The 18,194-nt window shown below is 40.8% G+C and overlaps 2 protein-coding genes across 4 annotated transcripts in view; one reads left to right on the top strand and one right to left on the bottom strand.

Annotated features, from left to right (window-relative positions):
• Positions 1 to 5,708, bottom strand: part of LOC106082172 (uncharacterized) — a 32,419-nt gene extending 26,711 nt beyond the window's left edge. Inside the window, exon 1 of the mRNA XM_013244527.2 lies at positions 5,627 to 5,708. Within this exon, the coding sequence (XP_013099981.2) occupies positions 5,627 to 5,630 (4 nt within the window). The 5' untranslated portion in view covers positions 5,631 to 5,708. The remainder of the gene's footprint in view (positions 1 to 5,626) is intronic.
• Positions 5,709 to 7,256: 1,548 nt separating this feature from the next.
• On the top strand, positions 7,257 to 13,803 carry LOC106082175 (endophilin-B1). 3 transcript variants are annotated; one of them, XM_013244533.2, is made up of 8 exons: positions 7,257 to 7,490; positions 7,772 to 8,205; positions 8,264 to 8,327; positions 11,702 to 11,737; positions 11,803 to 11,993; positions 12,289 to 12,457; positions 12,608 to 12,642; positions 13,532 to 13,803. In XM_013244533.2, exons 1-8 carry the CDS (start codon positions 7,413 to 7,415, stop codon positions 13,692 to 13,694), a joined length of 1,170 nt encoding a protein of 389 aa, XP_013099987.1. In that variant the 5' UTR covers positions 7,257 to 7,412; the 3' UTR covers positions 13,695 to 13,803. The 3 variants fall into 3 exon arrangements, with proteins under 3 accessions (XP_013099987.1, XP_013099985.1, XP_013099986.1); XM_013244531.2 differs by lacking the exons at positions 12,289 to 12,457; positions 12,608 to 12,642 and adding an exon at positions 13,255 to 13,462 and having other exon boundaries at positions 13,533 to 13,803; XM_013244532.2 differs by lacking the exon at positions 13,532 to 13,803 and having other exon boundaries at positions 12,289 to 13,343.
• Positions 13,804 to 18,194: the final 4,391 nt, after the last annotated feature.

The raw sequence follows: 18,194 nt of genomic DNA, 5'->3' as shown, positions 1-18,194 counted from the left end.
ACTTTCTTCTCGCTTGCAAATCTGAGATGAGTACGACGTTCGTTGGCCATAAAATTTAAAACAAAACCTTTTTTTCTTTTGTATGCTAACCAAATGACTAGGGCTTTGTTTTCATTCTGAGCAAACCAGTTTTCAAACGTTTGTTAGAAATTAGGTGTCGTACATCGTGATGGCTGGCATCAGCTAAATGCTGTTTTTTATAACAAAATTTAACAACATCGTAGAATGAGAAATGATTGATGACTTGAGGACTTAAACAATTTTTGAATACCTACCTACATACATGGAGGAGAAATGATTTCGTTTTTCAAGTTTCATTAGAAATATAAAAGAAAAAAACAAACTAGAAAGCCGAAGGCTGGGTTAGAATTGGTAAAAGAAAAATTCAATAACAAGTCAAAATTTAGTTCAGCCGGGCTTCAATTGTTTTATATATCACAGATTTTGGAAAAAATCAAAAACCTAGATTCTGAGCACTGATGCAGATATATAAGTGTAAGTAGCCATCAATATGGGGGACGGCCAATGGCTCCAAAAACAAATAAAACTAGTAAAAGCGTGCCAAATTCGGCCGGGCCGAAACTTAAATACCCTCCACCATGGATCGCATTTGCCAATTTCTTTGAATGACTTATTCAAATAGAACAAGTAAAAAGGCATTAAGTTCGGCCGAGCCGAACTTTGGATACCCACCACCTTGGGTATATATGTAAACCCCATTTCGTCACAATCCGGTGAAAATTGGATAAATTTAGCCCACGAATTCGGCACGGACATTGAGTGGTCTAACATATATGCCACTATTCAATTTTAGATTGTTGAACAAAATATTGGTCTTTTTGGCAGATATATCCAATTATAAACCGATCTGAACCATATTAAAGTCGGATATCGCAAGGCTCAGAAATTTCAGCGAAATCGGGTAATAAATAAAGCTCTTATGGGCCTCAGTCCCCATATCGGGAGATCGGTCTATATGGCAGCTATATCTAAATATAATCCGATCAGAACCATATTTAGGTCGGGTGTCAGGAGGTTAAAAATAACTCACTGTTTTAAACTTGAGCGAAATCGGTTAAAAAATAAAGCTTTTATGGCCTTCAGACCCTTTATCGGGTGATCGGTCTATATGGAAGCTATATCTAAATATAGTCTGATCTGTACCATATTTGGATCGGATGTTGGGAGTCTTAAAACTGCGCACTATTTAAAATTTCAGCGAAATCGGGTTAAAAATAAAGCTTTTTTGGGCTTCAGACCCTTTATCGGGACATCGGTCTACATGACAGCTATATCTAAATATAGTCTGATCTGAACCATATTTTCATCAGATGTCGGGAGGCTTAAAATAACCCACTGTTTCAAATTTTAGCGAAACCGGTTAAAAAATAAATCTTTTATGGGCTTCAGACCCTTTATCGGCGCATCGGTCTACGTGACAGCTATATCTAAATATAGTCCGATCTGTACCATATTTGGGTCGGATATTGGGAGTCTTAAAACTGCGCACTATTCCAAATTTCAGCGAAATCGGATAAAAAATAAAGCTTATATGGCCTTCAGACCCTTTATCGGGAGATCGGTCTATATGGAAGCTATATTTAAATATAGTCCGATCTGAACCATATTTTCATCAGATGTCGGGAGGCTTAAAATAACCCACTGTTTTAAATTTCAGCGAAATCGGGTTATAAATAAAGCTTTAATGGGCTTCAGACCCTTTATCGGGAGACCGGTCTATATGGCAGCTATATCTTAATATGGTCCGATCTAAGCCATATTTAGGTCAGATGTCGGGAGGCTTAAAATAACCCACTGTTTCCAATTTCAGCGAAATCGGGTCATAAATAAAGCTTTTATGGTCTTCAGATATTTGGATCAATTGTCGGGAAGCCTTTAACTACTCACTGTTTAAAATTTCAGCAAAATCGGATGAAAAATAAAGTTTTTATGGGCATTAGACCCTTTATCGGAAAATCGGCCTACAAGCAGCTATATCCAAATATGGTCCGATTTGACCCGTTCAAGAACTTAACCAACGTACATCAAAAAGACGTATCTGTGCCAAATTTCAGCTTAATATATCAATTTTTAAAGGCTCTACAGTGATTGCAACAGACGGACGGACAGACACACGGGCATCATTAAATCGTCTTAGAATTTTACGACGATCCGAAATATATATACTTTGTAGGGTCGGAAATTGATATTTCGATGTGTTACAAACGGAATGACTAAATGAATATACCCCCTACTCTACGGTGGTGGGTATAAAAACACCAGCCATAGAAAAACACCACCTCCAAAATTTCAGGCAAATCGAGTAATAATTGCGCCCTTCAGAGGCTCAAAAAGTCGAACTGGGAGATCAGGTAATATACCGATTTAGACCATACTTGGAACAGTTATTGGAAGTCATACCAAAACGACATATGCAAAATTTCAACCATATTGAATAAGAATTGCGCCCTATAGAAGCCAAAGAAGTCTAATCGGAAAATCGGTTTATATGGCGGCTACATCAGGATATGGACTGATTTAGACCCTACTGGACACAGTGGTTGGAAGTCAAAATAAAACACTTCATGCAAATTTCGTCCAAATCGGATAAGAATTGCGGCCTCTAGAGCCTCAAGAATTCTAATCGGTAGATCGGTTTATATGGGAGCTATATTAGGTTATTTGGCGATTTAGACCATACTTGGAACAGTTATTAAAAGGCATACCAAAACGACATATGTAAAATTTTAACCATATTGGATAAGAATTGCGCCTTCTAGAAGCCCAAGAAGTCTAATCGGAAGCTCGGTTTATACGGGGGCTATATCAGGATACGGACTGAGTTAGACAATACTTGACACAGTTGTTAGAAGTCAAAATAAAACACTGCAAAATTTCGGCCAAATCGAATAAGAATTGCGGCCTCTAGAGGCTCCAGAAGTTAAATCGGGAAATCGGTTTATATGGGAGCTATATTAGGTTTTATACCGATTTAGACCATGCTTGGAGCCTCGTTGGGAATTGCCATTCGCCGAGCATCAGTATGAATACGAAGAATGCACATTGCACAACAACTAATTTGCATCAATCCCATGGCGGTCGGTTGTACCTACCGGATTGTCCCGATGGAGTTCTTCATCGGCAAGGGCTGCCGCCTCAGTGTATAACACACTGCTATAACAACAACTGATTTGCATGACATCACCGCACACATTTGCCGAGGCTTCAATCAGATTAGGCCATATGATAAGACTATCCTCGTGGAACTGAGATCAAAGGTCGATAAGGTCAGCCATACCAGACTAATTGAGGATGTCGCCTGCTCGTCCCCTCCAGCCAAGCCTGAAACACTGTGTCCCGAATATAAGATAAGGGATAAGAACTCGAAACACCGTAGAATGAAACAGGAACTCCCCCAAGGAGGGGTGATATCTCCAACACTTTTCAACCTCTAGACGGCATAGAGATCGTATCATATGTACGGTAATGCCAACAGGCCACCCAACGCTAATTTCGTTGCAAGAGATTTAAAAAAATGTGACAGCAAATCATCAGCCACATTGTCCACTACAAGTACGCGTGAGGTGAATAATGAGCAAAATATGAATGTCGATGAAGAAACGATTCCGACCACCAAGTGTCCCAAAATACAGCTCTTACACGTTCTCCTCACATACCACAGCAATTTGCGATAAGGTCAAAAGTAGAAACAACGTCCTAAAGTAAGTTTTTGACCCCCAGTGTGGGCTTGTCAACAATATGACACTCAGTGGAATAATATTCAGATCTGTCAGGATGCCGTTTTTCAAACTGCGACGGGTTGTCTAGTTCTCACGTGGATCATCTCCATCCGGTGACAAAGATGCTTCACGTGCGTAGACATAGCTACATGCTATTCAAGCAATACCTTCTGGGCTGTTATCGCAGGGATCATCCAAATCATCGTTTTGTGGATTGGTATCCACCGCCAGAAGCCTTAAGCGAGAGGTTCAGCGCTACAATAGATCATCTAGACATTCATGCAATTGCGGTGAATACCTACCAGATGAATGCAGGCCACCGTGGCGCAAAAGTTAGCATGTACGCCTATGAAGCCAAACACCTGGGATCAAATACCGGCGTGAACAACGGAAAAATGTTCAGCGGTGGTTATCCCCTTACTAATGATGGCTACTTTTGTGAGGTGTGCTGCCATGTCAAAACTTCGTAATGCGGCACGCCGTTCGGACTCAATATAAAAAACGAGGCCCCTTATCATTGAGCTTAAACTTTAATCGGACAGCATGACATTGAAATGGGAAAAGTATCCCCTGTTCCTTAATGGAATATTTAGGCGAAATTTAGTTTAGAATGTGGTCCTTGGAGAACGACCGCCTCCTATTGCACTGAGGGAAATTAACCCCCCCGGCAAACCAGTTTAGTTCTGGCTCTATTATGATCCGGCAGATGCCGCCGCATCAACTCCCACAGATCAAGAATTGATGGCAACGTGCAGGACGTGTGTCCCGATTGCGACCTGGGGCCAAACTCGTCTCAGATCCAGATTCATCTGGACGCACCCCACCGTAGTCAAGGAGTTTCTGGATGTGGATATTAACAGGACCAAACAGACGAAACATGGTCACAACACACTGCTGCAACAACAACAGAAACTCTTCCATTATGCGCTGCAAGGAGGTCCATGTTCTGTTTATGCGTTATGTTTATAGAACCTCATAATTTTAAAGCCATAGTGTTTAATGTCTTTACTTAAAGGCTCTTCTTCTACGCCCGGCGTTTCTAACCCTAAACTGAAGTCCATGACCCAATTGTAATAGATTCCAGGATTAGATTTAAAATTCGCACAACAATTAGTATAGGTACATACATATGAAATATCGATTTCTTCCTCCTAAAGTGTGCCGAAAGAATCCTTATGGCTTAGGCTTACTGTTGAGCTTTCATTAGGTTCCTTTATACCATGTTTTATCTGTATTCACGAAAAATTTTGCATACAAAATCTTATATGAAACAACTTAACATAACAGACACCGGCTTCCCAAGGCATATTATCAGGGAGTCCGACTTAGGAGGACATTTAATTTTTCACACCGTTTCTAATGTCCATACATACTCGGTCAATACTATGTATCCGTAAATCCCACTAAAATCATAAGAAACGTGGAACAAGAAATTCGAATTGGCCTTTTAGATGTTTTGGTATTTTTAATGCCACCCAAGTTTCTGCAAAGGTATAGCAACAGGTTTAAACAATAAATCCTAGCTGTGCTTTCGCTTCCATATATAAAATTGAACAAAAATTCAAGTGAAGAGTTTTTGTGAGGGGCCGGTCGGCACAGGCTCTTGCTTAAATACCGAATGTCTGTGATACTCGATATGCCAAGATGAATTATTGGCGCCATAACATTGCCACGACGAGGTGTGCTACCTCCACATTCATATCTGGCCAAAAGAACAGCAATGCAAATCTATGTACATGGTGCTGCACATCAATAAGATGTCTGTGTTTACAAGCATTACTGCGGCTACCGACAACGTAGTATATGTATTTGCGAAAGAACATTTCATTAAATTTATAGAATAGATAAAAATGCATTCATAAAATAATTAAAAACATGTAACTTACCCATTATATGCTAGATGGATTCAAAAAAGGCCAAAAAGCCGCACAACACAACTGATGGACAAAATAACCAAAACATATGATTAGCTACAGCGTTGCCAGCAATATGCTATAAGCGTTAGTCAATCGTAGCGCATCGAAATATGTACGACGACGTCGGTGTCAAAGGCAAGCGTATTTTGATGTAGACGACAGAGAGATTGAATTCTGTTGGTTTAAGTCATGGCATAATTACCAGGTAATGTACCGTAAACAGCTGAGTACAATTTTTTCTCGCCAAGTGCACTATGTGTCAACGAGTTTTGGTTGTGTGTGTGTATTATAGAACCATTACACACACAAACAATGAAAAATGGAGCCAACTAGTAACATACTACATCATGCTACACGTATGAAAATACAAAGGCAGCGTTGGCTAGGTTATGTTGTCAGAATGGATGAAGAAGCTCCAGCAAAGAAGTCTTTTGATGGCAAACACTGTGGTATACTCAAACCGGGACGACCAAAATCCCAATGGAAAGATCAAGTGGTGGGAGACCCCTCGAAACTTAGTGTCAGAGATTTTAGAATGAGCACAGAAGATCGAAAAAAGTCACAGTTGTGTTAGGGTTGGTATTTTATTCTGCTTTCGGAATCGTCGCGGAAATTTTTAAATGTTCCGCGATCGGAATTTAACAGTTATGTTTTGTTTTTATTTTCATGCCAAAAGAGTTTTTTCTGCACTTATGGTTTTACTATCATTTTATTCGAAAATAATGAAAATAAAAAAAAAAACGAACCATTAACCATCACGTGACGTTGCCACTAGAATTTATTTTCCCCACTATAAACAGAGTACTACTTTTCGCCTATTTTCCTCCAGGGCTTCGCCGACGTTTTTTTTTTTTTTATATGGAGTTTGACAGCATTCTGCCTGAGAAGGCGAACAGAATACTCAGCTTTAACAAGCATTTGACATTTAGATTTATTGCAAAATCAAAACAAACAAAAAATGTACTCAGCTGTTCGCATGACCTCACCTTATAAGTGCATCCTGCTTTGAATCTAAAATAGAATAACTTTGAATCTATAGGAAACACAACAGTAGTGTTATTTCCGTTTTAGGGCTGGTACTATATTCGCTTCTCGTTTTTTTTTTCGCCGGTTACTTTTTCTAGATAACAGATGTTAAAGTAAAAAAACTTGCTAATTTCATTCAACAGGACTTTCTCTCATTACTTATTTTAAAATTTTAATAAATTGTTATTTTATCATTGTTATTTGTGAAGTAATCACGACAAAAATGGGGTTTCAACAATTAAAAACGAACACAGTACCAGCCATTATTATTTAAAAAATAAATTTAAATTACACACATACCAGCGCTCATCATTTTATATAACCTGTAAACAGTTTATCAAAAACGCATAAGAATAACAAGGACTTTTTTATTTTAATAAAATGTAGTACCTTAAAGGTACTTTAATCTTTTTGTTTTGAAGTCTCTGAAATATGCTGTCTTTGTTATTTCTCCTCCCATTGTAAAAAGACTGCTTAACGTTTTCATTTAGAACCAATGAACATTTGTTTGTTTGGCAACGCCATATACGCCTGGCAACGAAACCCCCAAGTAATTATTGTTGGCAAGGCGAATTCTTTACTTACCGTAATTTTTTCCTTCATCATTTTTACTAAGCGACAAAAAGTTCTAACGTTTTCATCCACAAATACCAGCAGATTTCTCTAACTCTGTTATCTAACGCAAGTGAAGATTAAGAAATAAACAAACAAAAACACAAAATAAATCAAAATGAATATCCATTTACCTAATTTTAATGTCAAAAATCTTGTTAAGGAAGCTGGCAGTACTCTATCGAGAGTTGTGCAGGTATGTGTGTGGTTTGTAATGCCTTTTTATGTTTATGTACGTATGTAAGCATGGTTGGACAAAGAAATCCTTTCTTAAGTGTACATCTATTAACACTTGACAAATGAATAGCAAAAAAAAAAAAAAAAACAACCAGGCTCATCAAACATTATAGAAAACACTATAGAAAGGCATTAAGAGAATTGTATAACCTTTTATTACTATACGTTCATGGGCATTTACATATGTATATGTGTGTATCCTTGATTGTGTTCTTTACACTTTTTGATTGTTTTTCATAGCTCACCGAGGAAAAGTTGGGTACTACCGAACGCACAGAATATGACACGGAATTTAGTGACTTGGCCGATAGGGCCGATGTCACTAAAGTGTGGACTGAGAAAATGGTGAAAAATGTTGAATCGGTGTTGGTACCCAATCCACAAAATCGCGTGGAAGATTTTATTTTCGAAAAGATAGACAAATCCAAACCACAACGTCTCTCAAACTTGGAACACTTGGCACTTGATATGATTGAAGCTGGAGCTGATTTTGGTCAAGACAAGCCATACGGTCAAACATTGGTAAAAGTTGGTCAAGCCGAACAACGTTTGGGCAAATGTGAAAGAGATTTCATAGCTTCCACCAGTATATGTTTTACAACACCGCTGCGTAAATTTTTGGATGGAGAAATGAAAAACATTACCAAGGAGCGTAGCACATTGGAGAGTAAACGGTAAGAGCATACACTTTATTGTTTTTTTTTAACCCTGGTTTAATTTGTTTACTTTTAGTCTTGACCTGGATGCCTGTAAAGGTCGTGTTAAAAAAGCTCGTAGTATGCTGGGTCAGCAGGCGGTGAGTATTGAATTAAAGTTGAAGACTAATCCACAAGTCTGACTTATTAAACCCCCAAAAAAAAGGTGTAGAGTTCTAGCAGCTATGCGTCATCTGTTTCAGTTATTCACTTAAAATCAATACACAGGTCAAAAATATTGCTCAATATTTGTAAAATTTTGCAAATGACCTTCATTTGGTCATTTAAAATGCACAATGAACTAACAACAAATGTGTAAGTAAAAATGCAATTATGACAACATTTTTGGCAATCTTCCAAAGGTCTTTCAATCCTGTTTTCTCATAAAGATATCATCTCAAAGATTACGGTAGAAGGTTTGAATATGGTGAGAGATTAGCGAGAGCTGACATACGCTAGGTTGGCATAAGAGGGATACTTTTATGGTAAAGCCAATGTCCCAATGTACAATGTACAATGTCCGGTAGGAAAGTTTTGAAGATAGTCCCATCTTAGCAAAGCTTAGGCCTCAGAAAAAGTAGGAGAGAAAAAGGAAACGAAGAAAGGCCGATAGAAATAAGCTGATAGAGAGATAAGGCGCAAAATAGAAGGAACGGTAGAAGAAGATAACATCGCACAAGACTGAAAAGGAAAGAAGAAATCTTAACCAACCAGCTAGAGCTTATTTTCAGTCAAACAATAAAGGCCTCTACGAAACTCCAGAGAAGGCCACCGTAGCGCCTCACACCCTAGATCATGTAGATCTACCTTAAGGCTTCTGGGCGGTGGATATCTATCCACAAGATGATGATTTGGATGGTCTCAACGATAATAGCCCAGAAGGTATTGCTTAGACAGCACGTGTTCGTCGTAGCCGGTGGTTATCCCCAGTGGTGGTTATCCCCTCCTAATGCTGGCGACAATTGTGAGGTACTTTGCCAAGTAAAAAACTTCTCCCCAAAGAGGTGTTGCACTGTTGCATGCCGTTAAGACACGGCTATAAAACGGAGGCCTCTATAATTGAGCTTAAATTTGAATCGGATAGCTCTCATTGAAATGTGAAAAGTTTCTCCCCATTCATCAGTGGAAGGTTCATGGGCAAATTAGCATTTTGCAAAACTCCAAAATCTGCCGTACCCATTTCCTCCTCGTCATCACACACCATGCAGTAGTCCGTCTCTGTGTGCTGCGGGAGGTCAAAGATCTGGCGTTGTAATGACTAGTCAAAACTCCTAACACCTGTCTAAGGTAATGCTTGGTCAGATCCAGAATAGTTGACCTCCTTTTCCGCAAAATAATTGGCTCCCCTTCAACCCACAGCGACAGGCCAGGCCTCAGTCGCACGGTCTTTGTAGTCTCCTGATGGAGGTAGTCCACGTGAGAACTGTGGAGACAGACCGTCGCAGTTCGAAGGACGGTATTCTGAGGGATCTGAATATTATTTCACTGCGTGTCACAGAGTTGACGAGACCACACTGTCGCTCCATAACTGGCCAATCGCTTTGTACGCGGTCAACAAGGTTTCTTTGTCAGCACCCCAAGGGCTGCCATCAAGTGACTTGAGGGTCTTGTTTATACTTTTGACTTTATTGCAAATTGATGTGGCATGTGAGGAGAATTTTTAAGAGCTGTCAAATGTGACACCAAGTATTTTGGGACACTTGATGGTCGGTATCGTTACTACATCGACCATCGCATTCAGCTCTTTACCCACCTCATGGGCGTATGTAGTGAAAAATGTGCCCAAAAATTTGGTGGCAGATATCTTCAGATCTCTTGCCTATACTGGCAACTTAAGGAAGCCAGATGGAGAATAAACGGACCTTCAGTGGAGCTGGCAAAATATCGATCGAGCGATATCAATGCACAGATCAAATAAAGCCATGGTTAATAAAGTCAGTTGAAAGTCATGAGTCTCTAGGCTTGGCCATCAGCTTCCGCAGTCTTGATGTGTTATCGAGCGTGACTTAGACTTAGACATTTTAGTCCATTGTGATACTTTAAAAAGCCCAATAACTTGCGAATGTTCACATCCGCTAAATCAGAGAGGTTCTCAAAGAAATGATAACCTAAAGTGGAGCTTCTTCTGATTGCTAGTGCAGGACACACACACAAAAGGTGTTCAATGACTGAAACGTCTCTTTAAATCTAGATTATATAGTTTTGGAATGCTCAAAGCCCCCTCTTTGTGACCATCTATCATTCGTTGTCCTTCGGGCCTGGCCCTTAAAACTTGGCTTACATGTCGCTAGAAGCATACCCACAGATTCCAGTATCCCTGGAATGTGTGGGGTAGTTCCTAGTATCACAAGCTCTTCCGTTTTACAGTTACCTGGGAAATCTCTGTGGACTGGCACCCAAAACAGGTGAATTTTGAACTGTTCAGCCATCTCGTTGAGAGGTCTGCAACAGTCGAGGGCGTGCGTTTAGAAATACGTTCTCCAGGGATTTAATGGCTGCCTGGCTGTCAGAGAACATATTTATGTCATTCCATATGCCATATCTTAGTCATTCCACCACTTCCTTAATTCCAAGGATCTCCGCTTGATACACACTGCAGTGGTCGGGTAACCTTTTCGATATGACCAGTTCTAGATCTTTAGAGTACATCCCAAAGCCCACCTGGGCGTTTAGTTTGGAGCCATCCGTATAGAAGTCAGCTTGCCTAAACCGGTACCCAAGTTACATTACTCCAAGTGTTCCACTCACAAATTCCGCTTATCTTCGTGGACTACCCTGTTTTTTTTTCAGGTTCAGCACGCTTTTTCCGGGTGAGTAGGGTCCATGCTACGAGTCCCATCACGCTCGCCTGCGAGTACCACTGTCTGCACCGGGAAATTGGGCCGCACTTGTGGTAGTCGACTGGCAGGTATAAAGAGAGAGGCTGTTACTGGCACATTTGCCTCACTGAAGAGGCAATTGAAATTCTCTCTAAAGGCGACGCAACAGGTCTTCTTCTGTTCGATGAACGTCCGACGCTCAGAGGTTATGAAGACGGGTAGTTGGTTGGTTGGTGATGTTGTGCTTTTAGAAACAATAAAAGCAGCTCTGCTTTATTTAACTTAAGATTTGTTCAGTAAGAAAAACTTTGTTTGCTAACGCTACTATACAGGAATTGAGAAGAATTAAAAAGTGTTGACCCTTAGACCCTTCAATCTAAACGAATTCACTGCCCAGACCACCTTCCCCTTTTCACATTTTCTCAACCACAGACAGTGTTTTGGCACTGCCGCTACGTCTGAGCATCCATTAAAGGACTTCATAGCCATATTTCGGGTGCCTCAGCTAGATTCCCACAATGCTCTCAAGGATTCTCGTATCCTTGAGTCAACATAGTTGTCTGTCAACTATTTTTTTACTCTTGAAATGACCAATTATTTGAAATATCACTGATTTTTTTTTGTTTTTTTCCCTATTTTATGTTGTACTCTAACAGAAGGATGGCGTTTCCCCAGAAGCGGTATTAGAACAGGTATGTAATTGAGGTTATCGGACTCACTTGAACTCACTTTATAACGAGTGCCCTTTTTTCTCTAGGCTGAACGTGACTTGCGTGTTGCCCAATCCGAATTTGATCGTCAATCGGAAATCACCAAATCGCTTTTGGAAGGAATTGAAACATCACAAGCATCGCATTTAAGACATTTGCATGCCTTTGTAGAGACTCAAGTGCGTTACTATAAGCAATGTACCGATGTGATGAATCAATTGCAAAAGGAATTAGCCAAGTGAGTAAATAAGGAATTGCAAAGTTTAAGTTGCACACCTTTGCCTGACGTTACAATGTTGAGTTATTACAATCGCCAATGTAGATTACAGTCGCCATTGAGTGACCTCGAAAGTATGTAGTACTTAGTTTGTAGTATTTTTTTTTTGTTGGTTTAAATGGTTAAATCATTGCACGCTAATATTGTTGGCACTTTTTTCTTTTGATGATACTGATGATGATGATGATGATGTTTCTAAAGCTAAACCCAGAAATATTGAGTTTTAAATACAAGCAAAAATGAACTTGATTTGCAGAAATCGTCCTGGACAACCACTTCTGCGCATAAATAGTGAAGATATTGATACAGGGCCTCCCAATGCAAATCGTGCCTCCTCCTCCACCTCGCCCTCAATACAGTCATCTTCCATAGATAATCCAAGCAAACACAATCAAATCAAAACCATTAGCAATGCCAAAGACGATGTGGTGGCATCCAAATCACTAGCTTCTTATTGTCAGTATGATAGTGTAGATTTAGAATCCCTAGACACTGTAGAGGATAATGATAGTCGTAATCGAACTCCTGCCATGACGGCAGTAGATTCTAGAAATCCTTCCAAAATATTGGATGAGTTTGATTTAGAATATGACACCACAGCCATTACATCCATTTAAAATCAAGAGGAGTAGTTTTTTCTAAAGTAAACAAAACAAAATCAAAGTATGATTAAGAAAAACAACAAGCATGGTTGAATGCAATATAGATTTAAAGCATATTTTTTATATAGAGATTCGAACAATTTCCTTCTTTCTTAAAAAGAAGTTTAAAGAAATTCTTTAAATATTCCACATATTTAAAGTTTTATTATATAACACGCTTATATTGTTGCATAGCCTTAGTCTTACTTAGTCCTACTCCTGGCTAGATATCAAAGCTATATATCCTCTTAATTGCTCGCTCGCTCTGTTACTCTCTCTCTCTCCCTCTCTCTCTCCTTCTATCTATTTTGGTAATACAATGTCAAAATTGTAGACCTTCTCCTTGTAGATGTATATGCTTGGTTGTTATATATTCTTAAACTTAATGCAATCAAATCAAAGCCTACCTTGTAATCTATTCTAATAATGCGTTACCATCATTAATTACTTTTTCCATACACTAAACCACAAAAATGAAAACTCGCAAATCTCTTGTACCATAAACAAACAAACCAAATTAAACAAACAAATCCACCACAAAATCTAACAAATAAACGCATTGAATTGAACAAAAATCAAAGTTTGGGAGGCCCTACCTATACACCAGTTGAACTAGACGATGGCAACCTGGGCGAGCAAGCGACCAGTGGAAATCCATTTGCCCCCAGAGCGAATAATGCACGTGGTGGGGTACCCGTTAGTGTTCATGCCGATGAAATGAAACGAGCTCGAGTCCTATGTGCATATGATGCCAAGGATCATACTGAATTGACCTTAGCCGCCAACGAGGTGAGTTTGTATTTGTATTAAACATCTGCTAAGTTCGGAATTTTTTTTTCATATTTTTTCCCGTTTTTAGGTTATATTGGTCTGTGAATGTAGTCCCATTAACATGGATTACATGTATGGCAAGCAGGGTCTCTTGAAAGGCTTAGTACCACGAGCCTTTGTCGAAATGCTGGATGAGGATGAGGAAGAGCATCCCGATGACCAGGCTGGCAGTGGTGAAAGTGATTATTAAACCAAACCAAGTATTACAAAAAAAAAAACTCACGCCTTTCACGAAAGACGTTTTTACCAATCATATATCAACACAACAACAAATTAACAATAATTACATTACATAAGAATGCGTGAAGAGACTTCGCCGGGCGTTAGCAATGAAAACATATACACTAGAAAAATTCCATATACTATATATAAAAAACAAGAAAGGGGGAGATTTTGAGTTGTAGCCAAAATAGCCTAGCTTGCACCGTCTACTACCACTTTAAGAATCTATCGGTTCTAGCAAAAAGATTGTCCATGGGCATTTCCTTAGAGGAACTGGGGCAAACTTCTCACATATGAAATCTGTGTTGTCAAATTCAGTATTCAAATTTTAGCTCAATTTCCTCTCGACAACGAGCACATCCGAGGGGCGATGAAGCGGCGATTGGTGTACTCTCTGAAGCCGACACAATCAATATTTTTCTGATTGGTAAACGTCCCCCGCTCAGAGGTCATGAAGTCGGGTGGTCAGTCGTTGGTGAGAATTATGGGGAGGTGATCTGATCCCAAAGAAATGACAGCTTGCCAGGATACGTCACTCGGGAGATCAGGGCATGCGTTGGAAATGTCTGGTGAGCTGCTGCACCTCCTCGAAATCCTAATGGTTATATCCTCATTCACCATGCAAAACGTGGAGGTATCAATCTGCTCTACCAAAGCTATGACCCGCTGGTCGTTACCTAGGGGATAATGCCATGAAACGTGATAAATGGCCTCCGCCTAGTCCGAACAGCGTGCCGCAGTGCAACAACTCTTTGGGGAGAAGTTTTAACATGATATAGTACCTCACAAATGTCGCATTAGGTGGGTATAACCACCGCTGAAAATTTGCTCTGATGATCTCTTCTAAGGCAAAATTTCAACTATATTGGATAATAATTGAGACCGCTGGCGGTACAAAACGTCAAACCGTGAGACTGGCCTATATGGAAGCTATAACTTAACTTGGATCAATTTGAGCCATACTTGACTTGGATGTTGGAAGTCATAGCAAAGTACCACATGCAAAATTAAACGCCTAGTCCGAACAGCGTGCCGCAGTGCAACAACTCTTTGGGGAGAAGTTTTAACATGATATAGTACCTCACAAATGTCGCATTAGGTGGGTATAACCACCGCTGAAAATTTGCTATGATGATCTCTTCTAAGGCAAAATTTCAACTATATTGGATAATAATTGAGACCGCTGGCGGTATAAAACGTCAAACCGTGAGACTGGTCTATATGGAAGCTATAACTTAACTTGGATCAATTTGAGCCATACTTGACTTGGATGTTGGAAGTCATAGCAAAGTACCGCATGTAAAATTAAACCCTATAGTGGTTTTAGAAATCAAATCGGCAGATGGGTTTATAAGGAACCGATCGGTTTGTAAGGAAGCTATATGAGGTTTGAAAGTGTGGATGTAAGACGTCGTAACCAAATTGCATGTGAAAATTTCAGCAATTAATTACGCCCTCTAGCGGACCAAGAAATTAAATCGTGCGATCGGTTTACAAGGAAGCAATATCTAAACTCCGCATGCAACGGGATAGCTGTGAGCACTACTAAGTCTTGAACATTGAGGTCCAATCTGTGTGGGGTTCATTGCTGTCACGAAAAGCTTAGCTGCAAGCTACCGGGCGCATCCACAGGTTGCGGATAGTGGAATGCTCCATACGGAGTAGTTGCAACGGCAGTCGCGAAAAATCGAGTGGAGAGTCTCAGAGAGAGTGCCCATGATGCCCGATAAGACAAGGCGAATTATTGGCGCCTTCAAATAACAAATGGCTACCATGTTCCCGCGGCGATCGGTCCTTTGGACCGGAACGGGCTTGCTTGCCTACAGGAGCTTGACAAGGATTGCCATGTGGCTACAACAACAATAACCACTTGCAAAATTTGTGCCAAGTCAGACAGCAATTGCGCCCTCTAGTGGCTCCAGGAGTCAAATCGAGAGAGTTATATCTAAACATAGACCGATGGGTTTTTAAGAGCACTATATTAGATTTAAGCTTAATTTGGGCCACACTGAGTGTGAATGCTAGAAGTCATTACAATATAACACGGGAAAATTGAAGCAATTGGATATTGATGGCGCCCTCAACAACAACTACAACCACTGGCAAAACTTCTGCCAAGTCAGAAAGCAATTGCGCCCTCTAGTGGCTCCAGGAGTCAAGTCGAGAGATCAGTTTATATAAGAGTTAAACATAGACCGATGGGGTTTAAAGGGCGCTATATTATGTTTAAGGTTAATTTGGGCCACACTAAGTGTGAATGTTAGAAGTCATAACAAAATTACACGGAAACATTTTAGCAATTGGATATTATTGGATATTGGATACCTATCCACAAGATGATGATTTGGATGGTCTCTACTATAACAGTCCAGAAGGTATTGCTAAGACAGCATGTAGTTATGTCTTCGCATGGTTAGGATCTTTGTCTCCTGATGGCGATGGACCACGTGAGAACTGGCGATGGACCACGAGAGACAGCCGGACACAGTTCGAAAAGCGGCATTCTGACAGATCTGAATATTATTCCACTGCGTATAACGAGACCACACTGGCGCTGCTGGGTGGGGGGCTTGATGCCGTCATTGTACAATTACCCGCAATCGTTATGACATGATCTGTATGCCTTCTGAAGGATGTGGAATGGAGGATCGATAGGCGTTAAATAGTGCCGTAGATAACACTCCGCCTTGGGGAACTTTCTGTTTCACTCTTCGGTGCTTTGATGTCTTATCCCAAAATTTCACAAATGACTGGCGACCACACCGATAAATACCAGACCCAGAGTTTCAGGACTGGCTGGAAGGACGTATTGGCGATGTCCTCAAATATTTTAGCATGGCTGTCAAATGCCTTCGATAGGCCCAGTTCCACGAACACCGTCCTATCATATGGCCTGGGCTGATTTAAGCCACAGCAATTGTGTGCGGTGATGTTATGCAAAGCAGTTGTTGTGCTATGTAATCTTCGAAATCCATGCTGATGCTCAGCGAAAGGAAATTCTCCAACGAGGCTCGGGAGGAGTAGTCCCTCAAACGTCTTGGCTACAGATGAGAGAAGGGAGATCAGTCTGTACGACTCCCCTTGCTCGAATCCTTTCCAGGCTTCAGTAGCGGGATCATTCTGCCCATTTTCCAGACATCGGGAACTATAAGAGTGTTCAGGATAGTAGTAAGTACTCAATTCCAGGTATATACAGATTCTTCAGCATCATTGTACAGATTCGGTCGGGGCCCAAAGCCTTGGATGATTTGGCGCCACTGATGACATTCGTAACTTCGCCCACGGTAAATTGTAATGGCTGTCCATCGGCTCGGAGACCACGGATACGGCGAATGGCTCTCCTCCTTGCCCTGTCACTCTCGGGTCGCACAATAGATTGACGGTTGAACAACCTGACGCATATCTTCGGATCAGTCACGGTTACGTCCCCAAAAGTAACTGAGATCCTGTCATCCCTTCTACCGGGGTTCGAGAGTGACTTAACAGTAGACCACTGCTTGACTAAACCGGTGCCACAAATTCCGCCTATGTTTGTTGACTACCCCATTTATTTCCAGATTCAGCTCGCTGATTCTGATCCATTATGCTCGTCTGCGAGTACCACTGCCTGCGCCGAGCAATTGGGCCGCATTTGGGGTATTCGACCAGCTGGTTTAAAGCCAGCGGATGCTGCGTTAGAGATGTTTCGGAATTTTCTCTCAATAGCTAGCACATCCTTCTTCTGATTGGTAAACGGCCCCCGCTCAGAGGTCATGAAGTCGGGTGGTCAGTTGTTGGTGAACCAGGCGATTATAGGCAAACAGTAGGCCACTAATGTCGGGCCTGTAAACTTGGGCATTATGTGGGACACAACTACCAACCGGCGGTATGTACACGCTCTATCTCGACAGTACCGGACTTGACTGCACATACACTCCTTGCTGGGTTCACTAGCGCACGGAATGGTGTATCACGAAAGCCTATACCCCACCTCCATTCTTTAAGCGATCCTTAGGATCCTTGACAAGGATTGCCAACTCCACTCGAAAATGTGGCTACAACAACAATAACCACTTGCAAAATTTGTGCCAAGTCAGACAGCAATTGCGCCCTCTAGTGGCTCCAGGAGTCAAATCGAGAGAGTTATATCTAAACATAGACCGATGGGTTTTTAAGAGCACTATATTAGATTTAAGCTTAATTTGGGCCACACTGAGTGTGAATGCTAGAAGTCATTACAATATAACACGGGAAAATTGAAGCAATTGGATATTGATGGCGCCCTCAACAACAACTACAACCACTGGCAAAACTTCTGCCAAGTCAGAAAGCAATTGCGCCCTCTAGTGGCTCCAGGAGTCAAGTCGAGAGATCAGTTTATATAAGAGTTAAACATAGACCGATGGGGGGGGGGGGGGTTTAAAGGGCGCTATATTATGTTTAAGGTTAATTTGGGCCACACTAAGTGTGAATGTTAGAAGTCATAACA

This window comes from Stomoxys calcitrans, chromosome 5 (genome assembly GCF_963082655.1).
Source record: "Stomoxys calcitrans chromosome 5, idStoCalc2.1, whole genome shotgun sequence".
In the NCBI taxonomy this organism is placed as follows: domain Eukaryota; kingdom Metazoa; phylum Arthropoda; class Insecta; order Diptera; family Muscidae; genus Stomoxys; species Stomoxys calcitrans.
The sequence above is the reverse complement of the archived record's forward strand: the minus strand, read 5'-3'. Positions and strand labels throughout refer to the sequence as shown.

What these genes read in the sequence shown, in the direction of transcription:
- LOC106082175 (XM_013244531.2), top strand. Translation starts at nt 7,413, where the DNA reads ATGAATATCCATTTACCTAATTTTAATGTCAAAAATCTTGTTAAGGAA. An exon ending in AGCACATTGGAGAGTAAACG is followed by an intron (nt 8,206 to 8,263) that starts GTAAGAGCATAC and finishes GTTTACTTTTAG; the next exon opens with TCTTGACCTGGATGCCTGTA. An exon ending in TTGCAAAAGGAATTAGCCAA is followed by an intron (nt 11,994 to 13,254) that starts GTGAGTAAATAA and finishes CAAAAATCAAAG; the next exon opens with TTTGGGAGGCCCTACCTATA.